General features: G+C 42.9%; 1 protein-coding gene and 1 long non-coding RNA gene across 2 annotated transcripts in view; one reads left to right on the top strand and one right to left on the bottom strand.

Annotated features, from left to right (window-relative positions):
- Positions 1-24,660, top strand: part of HGFAC (HGF activator) — a 103,570-nt gene that overhangs the window by 48,452 nt on the left and 30,458 nt on the right. Inside the window, exons 7-9 of the mRNA XM_033950292.1 lie at positions 4,183-4,293; positions 7,294-7,471; positions 23,477-23,562. Coding sequence (XP_033806183.1) covers positions 4,183-4,293; positions 7,294-7,471; positions 23,477-23,562 — 375 coding nt within the window. The remainder of the gene's footprint in view (positions 1-4,182; positions 4,294-7,293; positions 7,472-23,476; positions 23,563-24,660) is intronic.
- LOC117363066 overlaps positions 18,912-24,660 on the bottom strand; it is a 58,318-nt gene continuing 52,569 nt past the window's right edge. The window contains exon 3 of the long non-coding RNA XR_004539967.1: positions 18,912-19,115. This is a non-coding gene — a long non-coding RNA (uncharacterized LOC117363066). The remainder of the gene's footprint in view (positions 19,116-24,660) is intronic.

The raw sequence follows: 24,660 nt of genomic DNA, 5'->3' as shown, positions 1-24,660 counted from the left end.
ACGCGCCTTAGGCCCCACCAGTAGGCGGAGCTTTAGGATGGATGGGCCAATCCGGCCTCATTCCATCGTTGGCTGCCTGCCGGACAGGCGGGTTTGGCTCCCGTCTGTCCGGCCAACTACCAAAGGTACGGGGAAGGGGGGTGGGGGGGTCGTGGGGGTCGCCAGGGGGATCGCGGGTCGGCTGGGGGGCGGTCGGAGGTTCTTGGGGGGGCGGTCGTTGGAGGGAGGGGGGTTTGTGTCGAGGGCAGGAGGGCCTGGGATCCCTCCTGCCCGTAATGTAGTGCGGGGTGGGGTTAGGGGGTCGCCGTGGCCAGGAGGGTTTGGGCTCCCTTCTGGCCCGATATTGTCGGGAAGTCGGCGGTCCTTCGGGGTGGGGGTGCGAGTGGTCCTGCCGGGGGGGGGGGATGTATCGGACGTCGGGGAGTCGGCCGGGCAAGAGGGCTTGGGCTCCCTCTTGCTCCGATCGTGGATGCGGGTGCGGGTGGGAGCGCGTGCGAGCGGTCGTTCGGGGTGGGGGTGCGAGTGGTCCTGCCGGGGGGGGGATGTATCGGACGTCGGGGAGTCGGCCGGGCAAGAGGGCTTGGGCTCCCTCTTGCTCCGATCGTGGATGCGGGTGCGGGTGGGAGCGCGTGCGAGCGGTCGTTCGGGGTGGGGGTGCGAGTGGTCCTGCCGGGGGGGGGGGATGTATCGGACGTCGGGGAGTCGGCCGGGCAAGAGGGCTTGGGCTCCCTCTTGCTCCGATCGTGGATGCGGGTGCGGGTGGGAGCGCGTGCGAGTGGTCGTTCGGGGTGGGGGTGCGAGTGGTCCTGCTGGGGGGGTGAATCGGGCGTCGGGCGGGGTGGGAACTATGTTTTAAAACTTTTGTATACCGCGCTCACGCATATAACGCGCGAGGGGTATGCGCGGTAGGTAAAAACGCGTATAACGCGCGCGTTATATGCGTGAAAATACGGTATATAAATGCCAATTTTCAGATGTCCAAAACAAAAATAGAGCTTCTAAAATAACCATTTTAAAACATTGCATGTTCTGTCCACAGTATAATGTTAATCTGCCACTATTTATATGAAAGAATGGTTCTTCACCCTTTGTCCTTTGTTTCACCCTGTGATCATTGTCTTCCCTACATACAATGAATGTCTTTCCTTGTACTTCTTCTCAGTTGACTTTTAAAGACTTCCTATGTGACCTGGCTATCTGTGATAGATAACACACTACAATCACTTCGCTAATTAGTAGACTGGTATCTCAACATCACATTTCCACAATTGCAAACCAGTCATATACTCAATGTTACAATGATAACTTTTTAAATAAAAAAAAATAAATAAATTTTTCTAAACGTTTTTTCCGGATCCTCAGACGGCTGGCAGGGTACATAACGCCTGCAATCACAGCCCTTTTTTTCATTGGTCCATGTCTTCCTTTTTATCTTAAATATCAAAAATTTCCTTTATGCCATGATTCAAATGTTATAAATTTGTCACTCATCTTTTTTTTGGAAATCAGTGCTTCACTCCTCCTGATATGAATTTGTGTTTCAAGTCCTCTTCTTCAGGGCTGAGGTGAATATCAGCGGGAGTTCCCTTTCAGCAGTCTTCACAATGTCATCAAAATGTGATGTATCTGTGACAGAAACTCAATGTTCCAAAACCCACTAGTATAAGAAATAAAGCTGTGAGGTAATTTTTTGTGAGGTAATTCTTTAAGATATTTTCTAGAACAGGGAGGTAAGCCTCAGAATGTGCAGTCTTGTACCCAATTTGGGTTCTATCATGAAAATCTTTTCACTTGCTCCTGTTCACGTCACCGGCTTCCATCCCCCTCCTTACTTTTCCTATTTTTGATTCTTTTTTAATGCTGAGTGGAATCGGCAGAAAAGAGTTGTACTGCTTCTATAACATACTGTTGCTAAAATCCCTGATGCAGCGGGAGCAGAGACAGCCCCTTGAAATGCTGGCCGCGTCGGATCACAGTAAATTAAAGCACATTAGCTAACTAAATGAGCAATGGCTTCAGTACAACAGCCACTCGGCGGTGAAAACGAAAACGCTTAGAAAGATTATACAGCGCTTCTAAAGATAAGTACCGTTTCATTAAATTGATGATACAAATCAGTGTCTCTCAAACTTTCTTGAGCTGGGGCACACTAAAGGTAGTGGCTACGGCTTGAGGCACCCAGAAGTGTGCGGATGTTGCCATGATGACATCATGCATTGTGTGACATCATCATGTCGACGTCCGCACATGTGCAGAGGCCCTCCAGATGGGCCATGAGATGCCAGTAGGCAGAGACGGATTAATGAATAGGCACAGTAGGCACGTGCCTAGGGCCCAAAACTGTGAGGGGGGCCCGCTGAAGGAGGACGACCCACATTGCCATTTTTTTTTTTTAACAGCAATGGCCCCCTCCTGGCATCAACAGTCCCGGCTTCCCCCTGCATCAACAGCAAATGGCCCCCCTCTGCATCAACGGCAATGTGCCCCCCTGCATCAATGGCAACGGGCCCCCCTCGCATCAATGGCAATGCGGCCGGCTCTGTTACAGGAAGGCCCCACGATGACTGCGTCTGCTGGGCCATCCCCCTGCGACGTCACTTACTTGCTCTGGAAGATGTGATGTTGGAGGGAGATGGACCAGAAGATGCAGTCATCGTGGGACCTTCCTGTAACAGAGCCAGCCGTATTGCTGTTGATGCGGGAGTGGGGCCCGTTGCCATTGATGCAGGAGGGGGGGGGGCCATCAGCTTTTCTAATTCTACTTTTGGGCTGCCTATTGCAAAGGTGCTCAGAGGGCAGAGCCGGCAGCTGCAATGTTTGGAGGGGAAGAGAGAAAGGAGCATGGAAGGGTGGTAGAGGGAGAGAAAGGGGGCAGGGTGGTATGGAAGGGTGGTGGTGGGAGAGAAAGGGGGCAGATATTGATGGAATTGGTGTGCAAGGAAAGGGAAGAGAGACATAAGGGGGAAGGATACTGGATGGAATTGGGTTGGAGGGACAGAAAGGGGGCAGATGCTGATGTAAGTGGGGGGAAGGGAGATGAGAGAGTGAAATGCAAGACCATGTGGGTGTGGGAGAGGGGACTCAGTATACTGGTGTGCCTAGGGGCCCTCGATTAATTAATCCTGTCCTGCTGGTAGGGAGTGCCAGCAGAGAAGAGGACCAGAGAGAAGGAGAGGCATTGGCGCCAGCTGATTGCCTACAGCAGTGTTTCTCAACTATTTCAAGCTAAGAACCCCAACTACAGATTTCCCTAGGCCTATCCAATCTTTGCCCCAGATCCCATCCCCTTTACTAATTGTAATGCCATTTTTTTCCATTCATTTTTCATATACACACAATATACACAGCAGATATAAATTCTCAAAACTGACACATTTCAATCACTATATTGAAAATAAAATCATTTTACCTACTGGCGATCCTCTGCAGGCTGCTGTAATTAGCTTTAAAGGTGAGACCGGGAGCCCAGGGGGAAAGCCGGAGGACGCTAGAGAGAAGGGGGAAACATGCAGGCCTTTGGCAAATCGGGCAGTGCTGGTGCTCTACCGTGTAGGGAAGTCAACTGGCAGGCGCCTCTCTTCCTCCTCAATCTGCCACGGCGCACTTGGAATCTCAGGAGGCACACTAGTGTGCCTGGCACACAGTTTGAGATACACTGATATAAACGATGGACTAATAACCAAAAGTTTTTGAAGTATGCTTTGCACAGATCTGCCGATTTCCTTATGGAAGTAATCTGTTTGGTGAATTAGGATTGGGAATGAAAATCAATTGATTGTTTGTTTTAGAGAGAGAGAGAGAGAGAATTTTTGAAAATATTTATTAAATAAAGAAATAGAACATTAAAAAAGAATCAAAAATAGGAAAAGCAATAAGTGTAAGGAGGGGGATGTAAGCTGGTGACGAACAGGAACAAGTGAAAAGATTTTCACGATAGAACCCGAATTGGGTGCAAGACTCCACATTCTGAGGCTTTCCTCCCTGTTTTAGAAAATATCTTAAAAGAATTACCTCACAGCTTTATTTCTTATATTAGTGGTGTTTGGAACATTGAGTTTATAACACTTGTAAACCACAGAAATTTTTTCTGTATCTGTCACAGAGACAGGTTATGCATGGCTTGGCAACCTTTTGTCAGAGGATGTTGCAGTGCCTCTTCCTTTCTCTCTCTTTTTATTCCAGAGTGCATTGAGAATCTCTGCGTGAATGAAGGCTTCTGCAGGATGATTATCTCCACAGGAGAAATCGCGTGTGCTTGTTTTGGGCACTATCTTGGAAAATACTGTGATATTGGTAAGTCTGGCAACACTCTGAGCATGGGTAGGAGGTTACAAGTGGTAGAAATGAACACATGGCCCATTTTTCTGTCATGTTTTACTGAGGGATAAGGTAGCATCAGATGTGCATGCTCCTGAATTTTCAACAAATAACTAAAGGAACAATTAAAAAAAATTCAGCAGAATAATATAATGAAAATGTTTGAGACCTGCATCTGTGCCATTTCTCTTTTTGAAGAGAAGGCACCTCAAAAAGTCATAGGTAGAGTAATTGTATAAAAGGTTGGCTAGGCTGTGAAGGCACATCCTATATAATAAAATGTTAAGCGTGCACTCTTACCCTGTGTTCCCTGATCCCTGATCTGTCGGGCTGTGGCAGGTAAGAGTACGCATGCGCGCGTCTAAGGACCGGCGGCAAGTAACACGCCGCGACTACCCCCCCCGCCGCCAACCCTACCCGGCACACCACTAACATGCCGTGACTCCCCCCCCCTCCCCCGCCGACTCTACCCGGCACACCAGAAACCCCCATTGACCCTCCCAGCCGACCCTCCCGCCGCTAGACGGCCGACAAACCTCGCAGCTCCAGCAGCGTCCCAGGCACAGTAAACACACTGCTTTGCGGTCTTCTACTGGCCTAATTTCCTCTGCCGCGTCTCTGATGACATCATCGGAGATGCGGCATTGGGGGTGGGGTGGGACAAAGTCTGGAAGATAATGATGGGGATATAGGAAGAAGCCGCACTGGGGGCACTAAGGACATAGAAAGGGGCACTGAGGGCACTAAGGACATAGGATGCACTGAGGGCACTAAGCAGGACAGGCACTGGGGGCACTAAGGACACGGGAAGGAGGCACTGGGGGCATTAAGGACATAGGAAGGAGACACTGGGGGCATTAAGGACACAGTACGCTGGCACTGGGGCACTAAGAATACAGTACGCAGGCACTGGGGCACTAAGGACACAGTACAGAGGCACTTAGGGCACTAAGGACATGGGCAGGAGGCACTGGGGGCATTATGGACACAGGAAGGAGGTACTGGGGGCACTATGGGCGTAGGAAAGGGTACTTAGGACATGGGAAGGAGGCACTAGGGGCACTAAGGACATAGGAAGGAGGCACTGAGGACACTAAGGACATAGGGAGAGACACAGACAGAAAAAATGACAGACAGACAGGCAATGTGCAAGGAGAGAGAGACAAAGAAACCCCCCCCAGACAGATATCTACTCTAGCACCCGTTAATGTAACTGGCTTAAAGACTAGTAGGTTCATAAAGAGCTAAATTCTAAATGTGATACACAAAAAAATCAGTGCCGAAAAAGCACTACAGTACTCCCCCGAAATTCACGGTGGTTACATTCCTGGAGTGACTGCGAATTGCGAAAAACCACGATTATTGGATGCGGAAGAGGAGCATGGATTGGAGGCAGGAGAGGGCTAGAGGGGCGGTGGTGGCAGCTGTTGTAAGTGCTAATGTGGGTGGTGGCGCTTGTGGGCCGGGGTTGGAGGTCAGGCAGAGCAGATCGGTGATGTTGTGGGGCCAGAGGATGCACACGGCGGGGTCCTGGGTCACAGAAGAGGTGGTCAGAGGATATTTTTCTAAGTACTGTAATTGCAGAGGAAAAAACTGAGAACGACTGGGGTCACCAACTCTGAACCATGAGTTCTTGGAGAGTACTGTATTCTGTAAGCCACACTTAAACTAGGCATGACTTATAGAACAGTGCTTACGCTCAGAAACTGCAACTAAATTTAGGCACGACCATTTACACCAAGAAGAATGTACATAGAACATAGATACATGATTGCAGATGAAGGCTAAATGGCCCATCCAGTTTGCCCATCCACAGTAACCATGATCGTGTCTTCTTTCTAAGAGATCCCATGTGCCTATCCCAGGCTTTCTTGAATTCAGCCACAGTCTCTGTCTCCACCACCTCTTCCGGGAGACTGTTCCATGCATCTACCACTCTTTCTGTAAAAAAGTATTTCCTTAGATTACTCCTGAGCCTCTTAATTTCATCCTATGCCCTCTCATTCCAGAGTTTCCTTTCAAATGAAAAAGGCTCGACTCATGCGAATTTATACCACGTAGGTATATAAAGGTCTCTATCATATCTCCTCTTTCCTGCTTTTCCTCCAAAGTATACATATTGAGATCTTTAATTCTGTCCCCGTATGCCTTATGATGAAGACCACGTACCATTTTAGTAACCTTCCTCTGGACTGACTCCATCCTTTTTATATCTTTTTGAAGGTGCAGTCTCCAGAATTGTATACAATATTCTAAATGAGGTCTCACCAGAGTCTTATACAGGGGCATCAATACCTCCTTTTTCCTACTGGCCACACCTCTTTCTATGCACCGTAGCATCCTTCTAGCTTTCACCGTCATCTTTTCTACCTGTTTGGCCACCTTTAGATGATCACATACAATCACACCGAAGTCCCGCTCTTCTGTTGTGCACATAAGTTCTTTACCCCCCTAAACTGTACCATTCCTTCTGGTTTTTGCAGGCTTCCAGCAAATAGTCTTCTTGCCGACTCACTCTGTAGGCCACATCCAAGATCTAATCTTTATTCAAAAAGGTATTCTGCTCACCACTGGGACTCCTGGCTGCACTACCAAAACAGTACCCTGGACTGATCACCATTTGATTACATTCAACCACACCTACACAACTACTCAAACATCAACCAGGAAGCAAACCCAACATAAGAAAATATACAAAAATGATGCAATCAACTTACATGATCTCTTCACAGCCTTTCCAATGTAGTAGAAACATTAAAACCCAATTCTGAAGGGCTAATTCTGAAAAGCACAGATGGACTGATAGTAAAGAAATCAATTTTTGAGTGAAGGAGGCACATATAGGTAGGCACTAGGCAGGCCAATCATTGCTCTATTAATGAGTTGGACATGTGGTATTTTTCACTGCTATTTTGTGCTTTGAAAACAGGTTCTAAGTACTTGTCCTTTACTAATTGATACATTTATTGTGCCTAGATCCCACTCAAACTTGTTACTTCGCTAATTATGCTCCAGAGTACAGGGGCACGATGAGCACTACCCTTTCGGGCCACAGATGCATGCATTGGAATTCAGATCTGTTGTATCATGAGCTCCAGGTCAACAGCATTGAGGATGCCCTGCAGAGAGGCCTGGGGTCTCATCCTTATTGCAGGTGAGAAGCCTCTAGCCTCTGTAAACCAAGGAATATGGTGAAGGTGCCACTGGGGGTTGCAAATGAGTGGCATAGAGAACAAAATTGTCACAATCATTTATGCAAGTGATTCACAGTCCGCCCGATATTCAGCGTTATTTAACCAGCCAGAAATGGCTTCTGGCCATTTAAATGGCTTTTGGTCAACTAACAACTAATATTCAGCAACTTAAACTTAGCAACTTAAACTTAGCTGGATATATCACAAGATAGCTACGAATTGTAAGCGTTTGACCTGCCAATTGGCAGCCAAATCAGGACATGCAAAAAGCAGCTCCTTCTTTTGCCGCTATAATTTAGTCGGCCAGCGCTTACAATTAACTTAGCTTGCTAAGTTTGAGCTGACCAAAACTAGACTGGTTATTCAATGCCAGTCACAGGAAATGGCCAGACATTGAATATTGGCAGTCGGCCACAACGGTGGGAGTTAGCCGGCCTCCCTCCTGTGGTCTTAATATCAGATCTAGTGTATAAAATTCCTTATAAAGTTTATTATTATTAAGTTTATTAAAAAAAATTTTTTTAAACCACATAATCGGGTTTCTAAGCGGTGTACAATATAAAATTACATAAAAACATATTAAAACTGGGGATACTGGATAAAATCCAAGTGTCATAATAAAGCACTGATAAGACGTATAGACCTACTTCAACAATGGGAAAGTGGGGAAGAACTACAATCGTTAAAGAAAAGTGCAACAAAAAAGGGAAAATACAATAGGTTAGGGTAAAAAGTAATAATTTTGATTTAATTTTTTGTCCTTAAGAGGACAGTTGTTGTCCAAAAGCATTCTGGAACAAGAATGTTTTTAGTTTTGCTTTAAATTGTTTTATATCGGATTCACTGCGCAAATGATTAGGCAGCGAATTTCAAAATTATTGGAGCGTAACGTATTAATCAATTTTAAAGAAGGTAGAACGAGAAGATTCTGAGACATTGAACGAAGAGATTTTAAAGTATTATAGGGAATTAAAAGTCTGTTAATGAACTCTGGTTGGTTGTTTAATTTTGTTGTGAATGTTAAAAGTAGGATTTTATAACTGATTCTATGTTCAACGACCACCAGAGGGCATCCACTGAAAGTCAGGGGAGGGAAGTTTCATGGTGACTCCAGGAAGTACTTCTTCACCGAAAGAGTGGTGGATCATTGGAACAGACTCCCACACCAGGTGATAGAGGCCAGCAACGTGACGGATTTTAAGAGAAAATGGGATACTCATGTGGGATCGTTAAGGGAGTAAACTCAGGGGGGAGGGATACTTGGAATGGGCAGACTTGGTGGGCTATAGCCCTTTTCTGCCGCTTTTTTCTATGTTTCTATGTTTCTAACTTGGTAACCAATGTGAACTAATCAGAAGGGGTGAGACGTGATCGTATTTCTTTGCGCCGCAAATGATCTTAATAGCTGTGTTTTGTACAATCTGAAGCCGTCTAATTTCCTTTTTTTGTAATGCCCTTATACATGGCATTACAGTAGTCTATACAAGAGATTACTAGGGAGTGGATCAATGTGTTCAAGGAGGCTGGCTCAAGTAACTTTGCAAGGGAACGTATCATCATGAGTCGATAGAAGTACTTCTGAACGACTGTGCTACTGTGAAAATGATAAGAAAATTATCCTCTAACCCCTGAATTCTATATAGTTCACCCAAAGTTGGATAAGGATCTCTGATGAGTATGTAAACTAATTAGTTAGGTGCTATCAATCAACTAATGGAGTTAATTAGCACCTAATTGGCATTAATTAGGAATTACACACAAATCTGCTGCATGCTCTATTCTATAACACGCACAATCAAATTTTATAGTGTGCAGCTCAAAAGGGGGTATAAATGGGCAGGTCAGGGGTATTCTCAGAAATTAGGCACAATGTTATAGAATATTGAATTTATGCGCCCAATTACCATCAGTTGGGAGCAAGGATTTACACCAGTTTGACACAGGACTCCATACTGAGCACTAAAAAGGTTGCGTAATGCTAAATGATCTTTATAGGATTGGCACTTTGCACGGATCTTAACAATGCCTAACTTTGAATGCTGTTTACTGAATCTGGCCCTATACTTAACTGTACTTTAGCATAACTCACCTTAAGCTACCATTGAAAAGATGTGAGCTAAATCCAAATTACCCTTCCAAACCAATCCTTAGTCTTATATACCGGGTCATTCCCCTGAGGGACTCGAACCGGTTAACAACAGTTAACTCAAGGAAACATTAGAAAACAGTATTTGGACAGGAAAAATTCATCTACTGCCATCTTTCAATTATCAGCTAAAAATTTCTTAAAATTTTCAGAGTTTTTCTAAAGCATGTCAACGAAGAAAGAAGTCTAATATCTGAAGGGAGATCATTCCAGATTTTCACCATGGTAAATGCCATAGAATGTGAGAACCTACTTAAAGTTTGAATCCCTCTAATAGAAGGGAATATTAATTTGAATTTATGTATACCCCTAGTGGAAAGGGGTCGATGAGAGTTGAAAGAGAGGGTACATAATGGGGGGGAAAAAATCCCATATAAACTCTTAAATACAACATTGGCATACTTGAACTGAACCCTCCAATACATATAGAGCCAATGCAGTGCCTTTAACAATGGAGTAGCATGATCGTATTTATTCCTACCAAAAATCAATTTGGCAACCGTGTTCTGAATAAGCTGTAATCTCTTCAAGTTATACTTAAGCTGATGTAAAGGGAATTGGCATAGTCCAGATAAGCTAATATAGCAAAGTGATGTTGATGAAAAAAACATCCGTAAACTTCCCCGTTGGCCAGCACTCTTTCTTTCTCTCTCCAGCCTACCCTCAGGTTCCTAGTACCCTCTCTCTCTCTCTCTCTCTCTCCAGTCCATCATCTGCTCAGTACATTCTCCCCAACTCACTGACACTTACTTTCTCTTTCCACACTCATTTCCCACCTTCTTTTTCATCACCCTTACTTTACTACTACTGACAGCTGCATTGGCTACTGATGGAGGCATGCGTAAAGTTTAAGTTCGCCTGTTTCTGCTTTAAAGTACTATATGGACTAGCCCCTAAATACATAACTGACCTTTTCTCCTTCTCAGCCAACAGACATAAGAGAAGTTCACATTCGATTTTCGTTTCCCCTCCAGTTAGAGGATGTAAACTCAAAAGACACCATCAACACCTTTTCTCACATCAGGCAGCTTTATGGGGTAAAGATCTAGAACAATTGCTTACGCCTGCTACTTATGGGGAATTCAGGAAACGCCTAAAAACATATCTGTTCCTGAAATATCTAGGCAGCTGACCCGTACAACTCTTTCTCCTCAATAACTGACCCCTTGAGCTGTTAATCACTAGCTTCCACCCTGTTAAGTTCATTCTATTTGTACCTTCTTTTAATCTTTGTAAACCACATAGAACTTCATGGTCCTGCGGTATATAAACTGTTGTTATTATTATTATTATTTGAAGTAATATTTTCTGTTCATGATCTTACAAAGGGGTGCTTTAAAGTTCTCAGCCCAACCAACCAGCTTCCTAAATTCTGAGCTTTATTTTGTCACTGCAGTTAAAAAGTGTTATTTTATTTTGTTACGTGCCAATTTGCAGCAACAAAATTCTATGTTTTTTGACATTGTTTCAGATCTTTGACGGAACCATATCCACATCATTCTCTTCTTGGTTGGGCTGGGAACTTTTCAGCACCCCCCTCCCTCGCATAGTACCACTTTGTTCACTATATTTAAAGTGGTGCATTGATTATTTTGAGGAGCCTCTTTGTAGTTTGATTAAAGTAGTGAGGTTTTATATTTTGAAAGAAATAAAGAGGGGGAGTGAAATCACACTGCCCTTGTCCTGTGGAGGGAGGGTGGCAGCAATAGTTCTTTTGTAGGGTTACCAGATGTCTGGGAAAACCCGGACATGTCCTCTTTATAGAGGACTGTCTGGGGTCCTGAATGAACTTTCTAAAACTCAACAGTTTGTCTGGGTTTTGGAAAGACCTGACGAGCTCTGGCCGCAACTGGAGGGTATCTGAGCATACATGGATGACGTCACACACATCCATATATGCTCCAGACCCTCCAGATGCAGCTGGAGCTTGTCGTGGAAGAAAAGAGGAGGTTAGTGGGGGCAGGGCTGGAGGCTGAACTGGAAGAAGCTAGGGTAGAGCTGAAGGTAGAACAGGGCGGGGCCATATGTCCAGATTTTTGCGGCCCGAAAAATGATAACCCTAGGTTTTTGCAGTTTGGCTGTGTGAACTCGGGATGGATTCACTGTTAGCCACAACAAGCAAAAAACCTCAGTACTCCACTACCCAAAAGACAAAGCACAAACAAATACTGGAAGGAAACACCGGCACAGTGTAATAGATGAACTGGACACTTGTATGTTTATTAATAACATTAAAAAAATCATAAAACTGAGTCCATAAAAACTGTTAATCCTGAGGATTCAGCTCCTGAAATTGAGGCAGCCTGCACATGTAATGGAGAGAACATTGGTCGTGATGAAAAGGGGTCAAATTATATCATGATTGTCCATGTCACTCTGCCTGAATCCTGGTAAGGGAGGTAGCAGAAGGGAACAGTGTGAAAGGGAACAGTGTTAAGAGTGACTTTTATTTATTATTTTTTTGCAAAACTTATATGGCTTCTGATGAATCATATTCAAATTTGGTTCTCCTTTGTCTGCAGCTCTGCATTATCTTGTCAGTGCTGTTTCTAAGGGGGCTGATCTTCCTGAAGCTTTGAAAGCTGCTGTCATTACTTTTGCAATGTATCAGTTGTACATTTGATATTTCTGTCACTTCTGTGTGAACCTTTCTGATTGCACTCTTTCTCAGAAAGTGAATAAGTGATGGTACAGACTGACACGTAAATGTTCCCTTCTCACTTCCTTAAAAATAAAATACATGTTAAAGAAGCTCTTTGCCAGGGAAACTTTCAGAAGTGATCTACTTTCACACTTTCTAGTTTCATCAAATAAAGCTGTATCCACTGTGAACTATTTTCAAATGTACACCTTTTATGAGGTCTGAATTAGAGAATGACACAGGGACAAATTTCCCCGCAGGAACTCATTTTCCTGTCCCTGCCCCATTCCTGCAAGCTTTGCCCTCATTTGCACAAGCCTCAAACACTTTAAAATCATATGTATTCGAGGCTTGTGTGGCTAAGGCAGAGCTTACAGGAATGGGCAGGAACAGCGACAAAACTCACGGGGATGGGATGGGGAAATTGAGTTCCTGTGGGGACAGAGACAAATTTGTCCCCGTGCCATTCTCTAGTCTGAATACTAGCTAATACCTAGTGAAATTTACTATAGGAGTCTCTCGTGTTTTCTGCTCACTGCCCCTTTCTTCTCTCCCCTCCCCCTCCAGTATTTATTCTCACACTCTGAACTCCCCCCCCCCCCCACCTCAGTAGTCACACTTGAATGAGGCTGGCACACCAAACACTGTCAAGTGTCAACTTCTCTCTGAGAGCTCCTTCATAGGGTTATCATATTTGTGAGGACAAAAAAAGAGGACACTTTGTCCTGCCCCCAATACACAATGCACAGTTCCCTTGCCCTGCCTCCCGCCCAACCAACAGATGTGCTGTTCACTCTCCCTCTCCCCACCAGAGGAGAAAAAGAGTGAATTGCAGTTTGCTTCCTCATCCTGTGTCTGCCTAGAGAACTGACTGCTCTTGGGAATCATGGGAAATGGTAGATAATCCTGCAGTTCATGAGCAATTGACTCTAGGCTGCTAGGCAGAGAGGAGAAAACAGCCCAATATGCAACTGTTCACTCTCTCCTCCTCTTGTAGAGTGATTTCAGCAGGGGACAGGGAGAAAGTGTGAACAGTGCAGCTTCTGGGGTTGGACTCAGGCGGGGACTTTACCAGCTCTGTCATCAGTCACAAGGGTGAGCAGGCACATCTCCAAGTGCTGGCTCTGAGTCTCTTCTAGCCCAGCATTTACTCCCTCTTTCTCACCTCCCATTCATTGTAACCTTATCGCCCTGTCCCTTCTCTCTTCCCTTCTGCACTCTCCCCCATGGTCCAGCATTCTCTCTTCCCTCAATCCCATAGTCTGGCATCACTCCCTTCTGCTTCTGGATCCAGCATCTTCCTTTTTCCCCTCTCCATTTCCTACGTATTTCTCCCTTCCTCTCATTCACTCCCATGCCCAACATCTCTCTTTCCCTCCCTCCCTTATGCCCTGGATACAACATCTCTCTTCCCCCCCCACCAATGCATCATCTCTCCCTTCTTCCCAGGGCTGTTTTAGACATGCTAGGGCCCAGGGCAGAAATTAAGGAAGGAACACCTGATCCCCTCTCCTCTCTGCACCTTCCCCCCATATCCCCACCTCCCATTACTATCACACAAAAAGCAACTTTAAATGACTTATTTACACATAAAACACAGACAGACCTTTACCAAATACAGAATAAGGGATCATGAAAATAAATTGAAATTGAACTGGGAACCTCAAGAAATTAAACTCACCAAATATTAAAACACTGGAGAAATAAAACCAGATATGCATTTCTTTCTGTACTGAACACACAGGCCCAGGTCCAGGTCCAGGCCAAGTCCAACAAAACTTAGCTATCTCCCTTGCTGTGGCAAGGGATCCCAAAACCTTGCCAGTTGAAGACCACCTCCTCCAGTCTGGCAGCCAGTAATCTGTCCTGAGGAAGGGGGATTTGGTCTCTGAAAGTTAGTTAAAAAATGTATTAAAATTAGTCCAATAAAAGGATCACCTTATTTCCATTTTCTGTTTATAAACAATTTATCAATATAGCTACAATACTACTTTATCCTAAAGCAAAAATAAATCTATATATATAAAATCGGAGGTATGTATGTGTGTATGTATGTGTGTGTGTGTGTATGTGCTGCGATCACGCAAAAACGGCTTGACCGATTTGAACGAAACTTGGTATGCAGATCCCTCACTACCTGGGGTGATATGTTCTGGAGGTCTCGCGGCCCACCTGCACACGTGGGCGGAGCTACAAACAGAAAATCAGATTTCACCCATTCATGTCAATGGAAAAAATGTAAAAAGCTGCCATTCTCACAGTAATTCAAAAACAGCTTGACCGATTTGACCGAAACTTGGTATGCTGATCCCTCACTACCTGGGCTGATATGTTCTGGGGGTCTCGCGGCCCACAACTCTATGTTGCTTGCTTAAGGGTGGGTTCACCCAAGAATTTATGTTCTAGCTCCAGGAGGTGAAACTAAAATTGTTGTTTATACTCACGTTTTGCATTAGTTGTATTGTATTCATTTTGTCAAATATTTCACATTATAATTTGAATATTGTACTTTTTATTAAGCTGTAAAAAAATAATTTCATTCACCACTATAAAGTATCTTTATTTGAATCCATTTACAGTGTTATTGCTATAATTAAATACCCGTGCAACGCCGGGGCATCAGCTAGTAAAGTAATAAAATAAATAGACATTTTTTCTACCTTTGTTGTCTGGTTGGTTTCTGTTTTAATCTTTCCTCATTCTCTTCCTTCCATCCACTGTCTGTCCTCTCTCTTCCTCTTCCATATGACATCTGATCTCTCTATGCCTCTTCTAGAAACCGTCTGCCTCTCCTTTCTATCTCTCCCTCCCCCATTGGTCCGACATCCATCTTCTTCCCTCTGCTCCCTCATGGTCTGGCATCCCTGTCTTTTTCCCTTCCATCTGTCCCTCCCTTCCCCCTGCTGGGTTTTTTTGTTTTTGTTTTTTTTAGCATATCTTTCTCCTCTTTTCCTCCCCTCAGATCTGCTATCTGTCTCCTTCCCCCTTTCCTCCCATCAGATTTGGTATTTGTCTCCTCCCCCCATGATCTGGCATCTCTCTCTCCTCTTCCTTCCCCTTCCTTTTCTTCTCTGATCGTCCTCAATTTATTTTCTGCCTCTGTCTAGATTAAATTCTGTTTTAGTATCCAGTCCTCAATTTCCCTCTTCATTGTGCCTACCTACAGCTTGCTACCTCTTTCCCTAATCTGTACAATCCTACTCCACAATAACTGATCTCTAGCGCTGTTAATATCTAGATTCTAACTTTGTTAATTCTACTTAATTTGTAACATCTTTTAACCACTGTAAACCGCATAGAACTTCACGGTCCTGCGGTATATAAACTGTTATTATTATTATTACCCTTCACTCATGTTCTACCTCCACCCACCACATATTTAGATGTGAGTAGGAGTTATTAGGAGCAAAATAAAATATATAATCCTTTTTCAATTGATGCATTCATATCCATATATGCTGCAGCTCCAACTCTTCCATATGCTGCTTAATTCACTTGACCAACCTTCACTCCCTTAAATGCTGGGTCACTCTCTCACATCTTCCAAATCAATATTACCCCTTCCCTACTTTTGCTATAAGTAATGTCTTCCCTTGTTGATTGGGCTGATATATATTAACCAGCATGACCACTCTGTCCTAAATACTACCATATATTTTCTGTCCTGATCCCTTATTACCTCCTCACATTGGAATCCCACCCTCCCACCCACCACCACCACCATCTCTCCCTTCTTAACTTTCTCAGTGGCCAGATAGCACCTCTGCTCTTCCTTCCAATATGTTTCTTGGAAGAGTGCGATATCTACTTTTGCTTCCTTCAATAGTTGCTTTCAGCACATTGTTTTAGCTTGATAGAATCATTGACTCCCTTCACATTCCATGACCAAAAATTTATCTGGTCATTCCCATCTAGTCTATTCCATATCATAGTGAGCTCAATGTCTTCCCCCCCCCCAAGCAGCCCTTCTACTCTTTTTCATACCCCAACTGTTATCTCCTACCAAACCCAACCCAACCCTCCCCAATCCCCAAGTTCCCCATCCCCTCCCCTCCCACACACCTCTGTAATTAACTTCCAGCCAACTTTCTTACTCCTTCCACTGATCCCCCCTTGCATTTTGTATACTATTGCCACGCCTAAATACTCACTCTACTCCTCAAATATTATAGATATACTGCCTCATGTACCCCCACACTCCCAAAACAAGCTTACATATCTGTCCCACTGCCATTAACATCTTAACTGTACTGACACTTTATCATGTCCCACAATCAGCTGTAACGTCTCATTCTCTTTTCCATGCCATTTAGGTAATAAACTTGGCACCTATTCAAATAGTCTATCACCAGCGCCAATGTAGTCTTTGTTGGTTGCTTTATTGTGACAGCAAGGGCCAGTCTTCTGGTCAAATTTATCATTCCTCTGCACTCCAATCTGGGTTTCACCTCTCAGCCACTCTTGCTTACATACAGCCAGCCCCCTATCGCCATCCTTCTCCAGCATCAGGCTGCCATCTCCATTCCTCCTCACTGGCTTTCAAAAAATGCTCTAAACTGTCTGAGATATTAACATTTTTCCATTCCTTGTCCAGTTTCACACTCAGCAGAAAATAATATGTCCAGTTTCACACTCAGCAGAAAATAATAATAATAGCTTTATTTATATCACGTCATACCTTTCAGTTCAAGACAGTTTACAACAAAAGAGGCTGCAGGAGTGCAGCGAAGTTACATCAAAAGCATGAAGTAGGAATAAACAAATAGGTGTGTAACATAATTATATATATCAGAAGGCAGGAGCATGCAAGTAGACGTAGAGGAAATTGTTTGAAGAAATTAAAACAAATTTGTCAAATAAATGAGTTTTCAGTGATCTTCTGAATGATTGGTATGACGATGAGTTAAGGAGTAAGTCACAGAGTTTTGTTCCAGATTCCTGCTTGGAAGGAAAGTGTCTTGTTGAGGAATCTTTTGAATTGGCATCTTTTGGGATTTGGAAAGGCGAATAATAATGTTCTGCGTGAGAGGCAGAGTTTGTTTTAGAGAACAAAGTGTTTCAGAAGGTAGGTGGGTACAGTAACGAATAGTGTTTTGAAGAATGTCTTTCTGCCTTAGCAATTTCTTAATTCCCTTAAAGGTGGCCCAACATTTCTGAGTTTTGTAACTATAGCCTGGAAATATTGCCATATGATGGCACTCATATTCCAGTCTACCCAAATCTACTTCTTTATTGTATGTTTATGCACTTTGGCCAGTACAGGCCTTGGATAGTTTTGATCTTCTTTCTATTGACCTGGTATCCTATGAGTCCTAAAGAAGACAAAAGAGGCGATTTGTGATGCTCAATCTGTTTATTCATGGTTAAGACCCGACACGTATGTGTTTCGGCCCTAAGGCCTGCCTCAGGGGTCTTGTTTCAAATATACGAACGCAGGAGATTCTACCTCCTCAAATTGCCTCTTTTGTCTTCTTTTGTTCTACCTTGAAAAGGTTGAATATTCTGTATTTGTGTATCCTATGAGTCCTATCAGGTCCTGCTTCTCAGAATTCAACAGCTGCCAAAGAACTTCTCCACAAAGCTCATGGCATGTTTCCTTCTGTTCTTTCAGGCAGGACAACAAACCTGATATTGAACCAGTGAGATCTGTCGCCAAGTCAACTTTTTCTTGCTGCAAGCTCACTTGCTTATGTAATTGGGCTAGTGTTCTTCCTGCACAGATTTTCCAGTTCTCTAGATCTGAAACTTGGCATTCAAACTCTTCCACCCTTTACCCTAGCTCATCTAATTTGGCCTTTAGACTGCCAGTCCCAGATTTTACCTCTTGAAATTCCTGTATAAAATGCATGTGCAGATTTTTAAGCTCCAGGAACACCAGTTTCCAGTGCTTTGCTTCACTAAGAGACCTCTTTGACGTAGTCTCTCCTTCCCACTCTCCATCCTGCTGGTTGGTATAGGCCCCTCCCATCTCCAACCTTGTCTACTCCTTATAAACATCAATAACCGGGCACTTCACTCCTTTTTTCATTCTCTGGGGCTGCATCCTGATATTTAACCAGATTGGTACTGGAGGTTAGACTCAGATCACATCAATAACTGCGGAATAGTATAGTAGATTGGAAGAACTTCATCTAAGTGCAGTCTCTACATTCATTTCTCAACAATGCTCCCACCCCCCTGTGTGCTTCATTTTGCATAATGTTTCTGACAAAGGATATAAGAAGACTTGAAGTGGTACAGACAAAGGTGAGAAAAATGGTAGGAGGTTTGCACCAAAAGATGTATGAGGAGAGACCGAAAGCTCTGAATATGTATACCCTAGACTAGAGGACAGGAGGGACAGGGGAAATATGATTCAGACGTTCAAATATTTGAAAGATATTAACATAGAACAAATTTTTTTCCAGAGAAAGGAAAATGGTAAAACCAGAGGGCATAAATTGAGGTTGAGGGGTGGTAGGCTTAAGAGTATTTTTATGAAATTCTTCTTTACGGAGATAGTGGTTGATGCCTGGAATGCCCTCCCGAGAGAGGTGGTGGAGAGAAAAATGGCAACAGAGTTAAAAAAATTCCACAACAGAAAGGAAAATACAACCCCATGTACAGTAGAACAGAACACAAGAAGAAGTGGGGAAGGGACTGTGCATATCAGCCTTTAGAACAAATGGTTTATTAAAGAATTTAAACCATTAAAACATGTACATAAAATGAGTCAAGCCTAATAAAAGAATCCGTGAGTCTTTTTTAGATGGATCCCGACATGGTCTGTGTTTCAGCTTCTGAATGAAAGTCTTCATCAGGGGTGTGTTTGTAACCACTAGAAAATATGAAAACCATAAGAAACTATATATAAAAAATATGTGTGTACATACACTTCTCCCTCCGTATTTGCAGTTTCAGCATTCGCGGTTTTGATTATTCACGGTTTTTAGCTTGCTGGCTCCTCCCCCCAAATTACATCAGCTTGCATAGAGAAATCACTGATTCCAAGTGTTTACAGAGAAATTCGCTGATTACCAGCACTTTCTTCACCGTGTTTTACCTCTCCTTCAGGAACAGACCAGGTCTCCCACCATGTTATTCGTGGTTTCACTATATTCACGATGGTTTTTAATAGAAAACAGCAAATAACATATGAAAAAGTTATTTGCGGTTTTTCTGTATTTGCGGTTCTGTTAATCCTCTATCACAGCAAATATGGAGGGAGAAGTGTATATATAAATTGTTCAAACAAATACAAGATTAATATAAGATCAAAAAGAAGATTAATGTAAAAACAAATAAAACTGATGACCATAATTCGAAAGATTCATCATAAATAGAACTTAACACCATAAATAATATATACATCATCAAAGTACAGGTAAAAGTAATCCAAAATGTATATAAATCAAATTGAAATACCAAACATACCCAGTAGATGGCGCTGGTAGAGTACAATCTAAAGGATTGCTATAAAACAGCGTCTCTCAAACTGTGTGCCAAGGCACAGTGGTGTGCTCCGAAGAGATTCCAGGTGTGCCATAAGAGATTCCAGAATTTTACTTTATTTTTAAAAATTCCCTTCATAAGTATATTAGAGTGTGGCACAGTGGTTAAAGATACAGCCTCAGCACCCTCAGGTTGTGGGTTCAAACCCATGCTGCTCTTTGTGACCCTGAGCAAGTCACTTAATTCCCCCATTGCCCCAGGTAAGTTAGATAGATTGTGAGCCCACCGGGACAGAGAGGGAAAACTGCTTGAGTACCTGAATAAATGCATGTAAATTGTTCTGAGCTCCTCTGGGAGAACAGTATAGAAAGTTGAATAAATAAATAAGATGGCATGTACGTTGCATACACAAAAGTCTGTCAATGTTATGAGCATCTGTGTGCGAAAGAATACAACCACTCAGACAAGCATCATTCTTTGACGTGATTGGTCCTTGGAAACTAACGGCAAGTAATTTGATTTTAATTTTAATTTTTTATGCAGTAATTATGTTAACTTAAGTAACATATTACAAGGATGTAAAGCAATATAACATACAAATATGGTTATTGATAGAACAAGAAAATGGATGCCATCAACAAACACTACTTTCTATAGAGGTATCAAAGAAAAACAGAATAATCAATATCTGAGATTAGACCTTTTGGGGTGAGGCTTTCAAACTGAAAAATTAATCTCTGTTCTTCCTGTGTTAAAATGCACTCAGTATCTCCTCCCCTGAAGCCTGATTTAATTACTTTCAAAATGCAAAATTTGAGGTCCTCTATACTAGTGGAACCTAAGCACAGTACTGGGCAGAGCTCGGTTTCTGGCCTAGAAACATCTAAGAAAAAGGACAATTTAATTTAAATCATTAATTTATAGAGTGTGTATGGTTGGTAGACTGGATGGACCATTCGAGTCTTTATCTGGCGTCATTTACTATGTTATGTTTTTATATTGCTTATTTGTTATATAGTACCTAGAACTAAAGAATGTAGGATTTATAAATATAAGAAATAAATAAAATGAAAGAAAAAAAGAACAAGGAAACAAGAAAAAAAATGACTTACATTTTAGAATGCATCAAACATGTAATAGTGGAAAAATTGCTAAACAAGGAACATAACCAATTTATATTATTTGAGTCAGTATTCAGCTTGTGATAGTCAAGGTTTTTTATATCGAAAATTCAACACCAGTATCTGGCTGACACTACAGTATTTACGTATGTGGGTATTGGCGATATTCAGACCAAAAACCAGGTAGGTAACTGGATAAATTTAGGACAGTCTTTTTGTTGTCCAGATTTTATCCAGACAATTGACCAGTTAAGGTCTGGATAGTGCAGAATTTGTCTGACTAGATATTCAGCTGCATTATTTAGACAGGGCAAATTGTTCTATAAAGAAATGTCTACCATTAGGCACCTAGAAAGAGCTTATTGAGAGCCCATTCTATAAAGTACCTACTTTCCTTTATAGAACACTAGTATAACTTGGTATATACACGGAGGTATATAATCAAAAAATAAAATATGTCTAAAAACCCACCTAAATCGGCACTTGGACAATCAAAAAGACAGGTCGTCCAAATACCGATAATCTAAATGGGTTTTAGACGTATGTAAAAGCAGCTTAGGCCTTTTCACTCCCACTGGGTGCCCAGAGTGAAAAGGGGCGTTTTTTGAGGAGTGGTTAGGGCAAGAGGTGGACGGGATATGGGCTGACCTAGCCTTAGTTGTCTGGCAGCAATAATCAAAAGTTTGACGAGGTTGCCTGTACAGAACTTATATGTTTTGACTTAGACCAAGTCAAAACAGGTATATGTTCCAGATCGGGCAACTGAGCTGATCGCGGCTGCCGTGATCAGCTCAGCGGCCCAGGCAACCCATCCCCCCACCCCGGTAACGATCATGACAGGAGGGATGCCCTGTCCTTCCTGCCCAGCACCCGCCGCGACCCCCGAATGATTGCCGGCAGGAGAGATTCCCAATTTCTTCTGCCAGAACCTGCTGTAACCCCCCCCCCCCAATGATTGTGGCAGGAGAGATGCCCAGTCAATCCTTCCCGGCACCTGCCACAACCCCCGATAGTTCCCCAGCAGGAGACATACCCAATCTCTCCTGCCAGACACCTCACCCCCCCGAATGATCGCGACAGGAGGGCTGTCATCCCTCCTGCTGGACACCCCCTACCCGGACCACTCACACCCACCAGGTGTGCTGGTGGGGGGGTATTGAATCGCGGGGGGGTTTGAATCTGCAGGGGGGGGGCTGAATCAGGCACTGGAGAGAGGGAAGGAAGTAGGCAGGCAGGCTGGCTTCGGGGGGAGGGACAAAGGCAAGAGAAGACATAGGAAGGAGGCACTGGTGGCACTGGGAACACAGGACAGGCACTGGGGGCACTATGGACATGGGAAGGAGGTATTGGGGGCACTATGGACATGGGAAGTAGGCACTGGGGGCACTAAGGACACAAGACAGGCATCGGGGGCACTATGGACATGGGAAGGAGGCACTGGGGGCACTAAGGACACAGGACAGGCACTGGGGACACTATGGACATGGGAAGGAGGCATTGGGGGCACTGTGGACATGGGAAGGAGGCACTGGGGGTACTAAGGACACAGGACAGGCACTGGGGCACTATGGACATGGGAAGGAGGCATTGAGGGCACTAGGGACATGGGAAGGAGGCATTGAGGGCACTAGGAGCATGGGAAGGAGGCACTGGGGGCACTAAGGACATAGGAAGGAAGGAGGGAGGGAATAGAAAGGGACAATTGTTGGGCCTGAGTGCAGAAAGAAAGAAATGAAAGAAAGGATACACAGTAAGAAGGAAACACAACCAGAGACTTATGAAATCACCAGACAGCAAAGGTAGAAAAAATGATTTTATTTTCAATTTAGTGATCAAAACCTGTCAGTTTTGAGAATTTATATCTGCTGTCTATATTTTGCACTATATTTATCTATTTTGCTATAGTTACTGAGGTGACATTGCATATTTTAAAGTCATTTGCCTTGACATCTTTGAAAACCCCAAATGATAATTATCATTTTCTCTGCGTATAGTGTGCTTTGTAGTTTTTTTTTAATTTTGAGTTTATCATTATGACTTAATATAAAGATATTATATGTACATGAAAAATGAATGGAAGAAATTTGGGGCGGGATTGGGGGCTGGGCTAGGGCAGGGTTGAGGAGGGGCTAGGGCGGGATTGGGGGCAGGACTGACAATTAATAGATGTCCCCTTTTGATGAAAAAAATAAATGGTCACTTTACTTATCCCCCACTTTCCTATGAACTTTGAGGTTGAGGGAGGGATATAGCATGTGAACATAGTGTTTTAAAAAATCTGCACTTTTATTTTACCTTTCTTGGTCACTGAGTGGAAAATAAGCAAGCTATTTTAATGTGCAGTAAGCATCTTATACTAGTTTTTAGAGATGAACAAAAGGGATAATTACTGTATGAAAGTTTGCAGAAAAAGTGCATATATATATATATATATATATATATGTATATATATATATATATTTTTTTTTTTAAATGCCCACATACTTTCCACCTGCTATTTTGTGGAGGCAGACAAGGAAAGCAAAATCAATCTGAAAATTGTTCTCCATAACAATGGTTCTAATAATTATGTCTACATAATAGCTTGCTAGCACTCATAACTCTTCTTTCTGTTTTGTTATTCTAGAAGTCCAGATGAGGATGAAATACCATGGTGTTATATAATGAAAGACCACCATGTGTCATGGGAGCACTGTAACATTCCATTGTGTGGTAAGGAAATATATATCATTCTACAGAGGTAAAATGCAATTTGTTGATATTTAATTTAAATGTAATTTAATTCATATATTTATAACTTGTTTTTTCAAAGAAAATCATTTGTACAAGGGGAGGAACAACAAAAATAGCGCCAATATATATTTTAAAAAGATCAAAGAACTTGAAAGTAAGCTAATAAAGAATAATTCTGATACATAATAAGATGGAAAACAAAAATAAACTAATAATGGGATAGATTCAAGCAATGTTACCAGTTCCTTAAGACCCTCTTTTACTAAGGTGTGTTAACTGATTAGCAAGCACTAAACGCTAACGCGTACATGTTAGTCTATGGACGCAGTAGTGTGTAGCGCGCGCTAATTCGATTAGCGCATCTTAGTAAAAGAGGGGGTAAGTGTATATCTCATTTTTTTCTTCTTCTGGGAGCTCCACCTTTTATTTGGGGTGTTAATGAGGGAGTGCTGAAAAGTTCTCAGCCCAACCAAGAAGAGAATGTCATGGATATGGTTCAATTAAAGATCTGAAACAATGTCAAAACATAGAATTTTATTTCTGCAGATTTTCACTTAACGAAATAAGCTAAAACTCTTTTCAGTTACAGGAGGAAAATAACATTCAGAATTTAGGGCTCTTTTTTACTAAACCATGGTAGAGGTTTCTACTGCGGCCTGGGGTTTTAAATGATCCATCGCTCATAGTAATTCTATGAACATTGGAGCAGCTTGGAAAATTTAGCATTCCGGGCAGTGGTAGAAACCTCTACCATGGCTTAGTAAAAAGGGGGGGGGGGGTTGGTTGGTTGGTTGGGTTGAGAGCTTTTCAGCACCCCCTTGTAATATGTGATCAAGATGTTGTATGCAGTGAATTTGAAGCAGAAGTCTAAATATGTTGATCATGCAGCTGCCAAAAAACACTGGGATAAAGTTATTCAAATATATAGATTGGGGAAAACTCTAAAAAAAAAAAAAAAAAAAAAGGTCCAAGTGTTAAATATTCTGTGGGGCATTGTCAGATCCATCATTTTAATGTGGAAACAGTTTGGCATCATGAAGGCAGGTCACCTCTCAGAAGCGAGTAGCTATGAATTAA

This window comes from Geotrypetes seraphini, chromosome 1 (genome assembly GCF_902459505.1).
Source record: "Geotrypetes seraphini chromosome 1, aGeoSer1.1, whole genome shotgun sequence".
NCBI lineage: Eukaryota > Metazoa > Chordata > Amphibia > Gymnophiona > Dermophiidae > Geotrypetes > Geotrypetes seraphini.
This window is presented reverse-complemented; position numbering and strand designations above follow the sequence as displayed.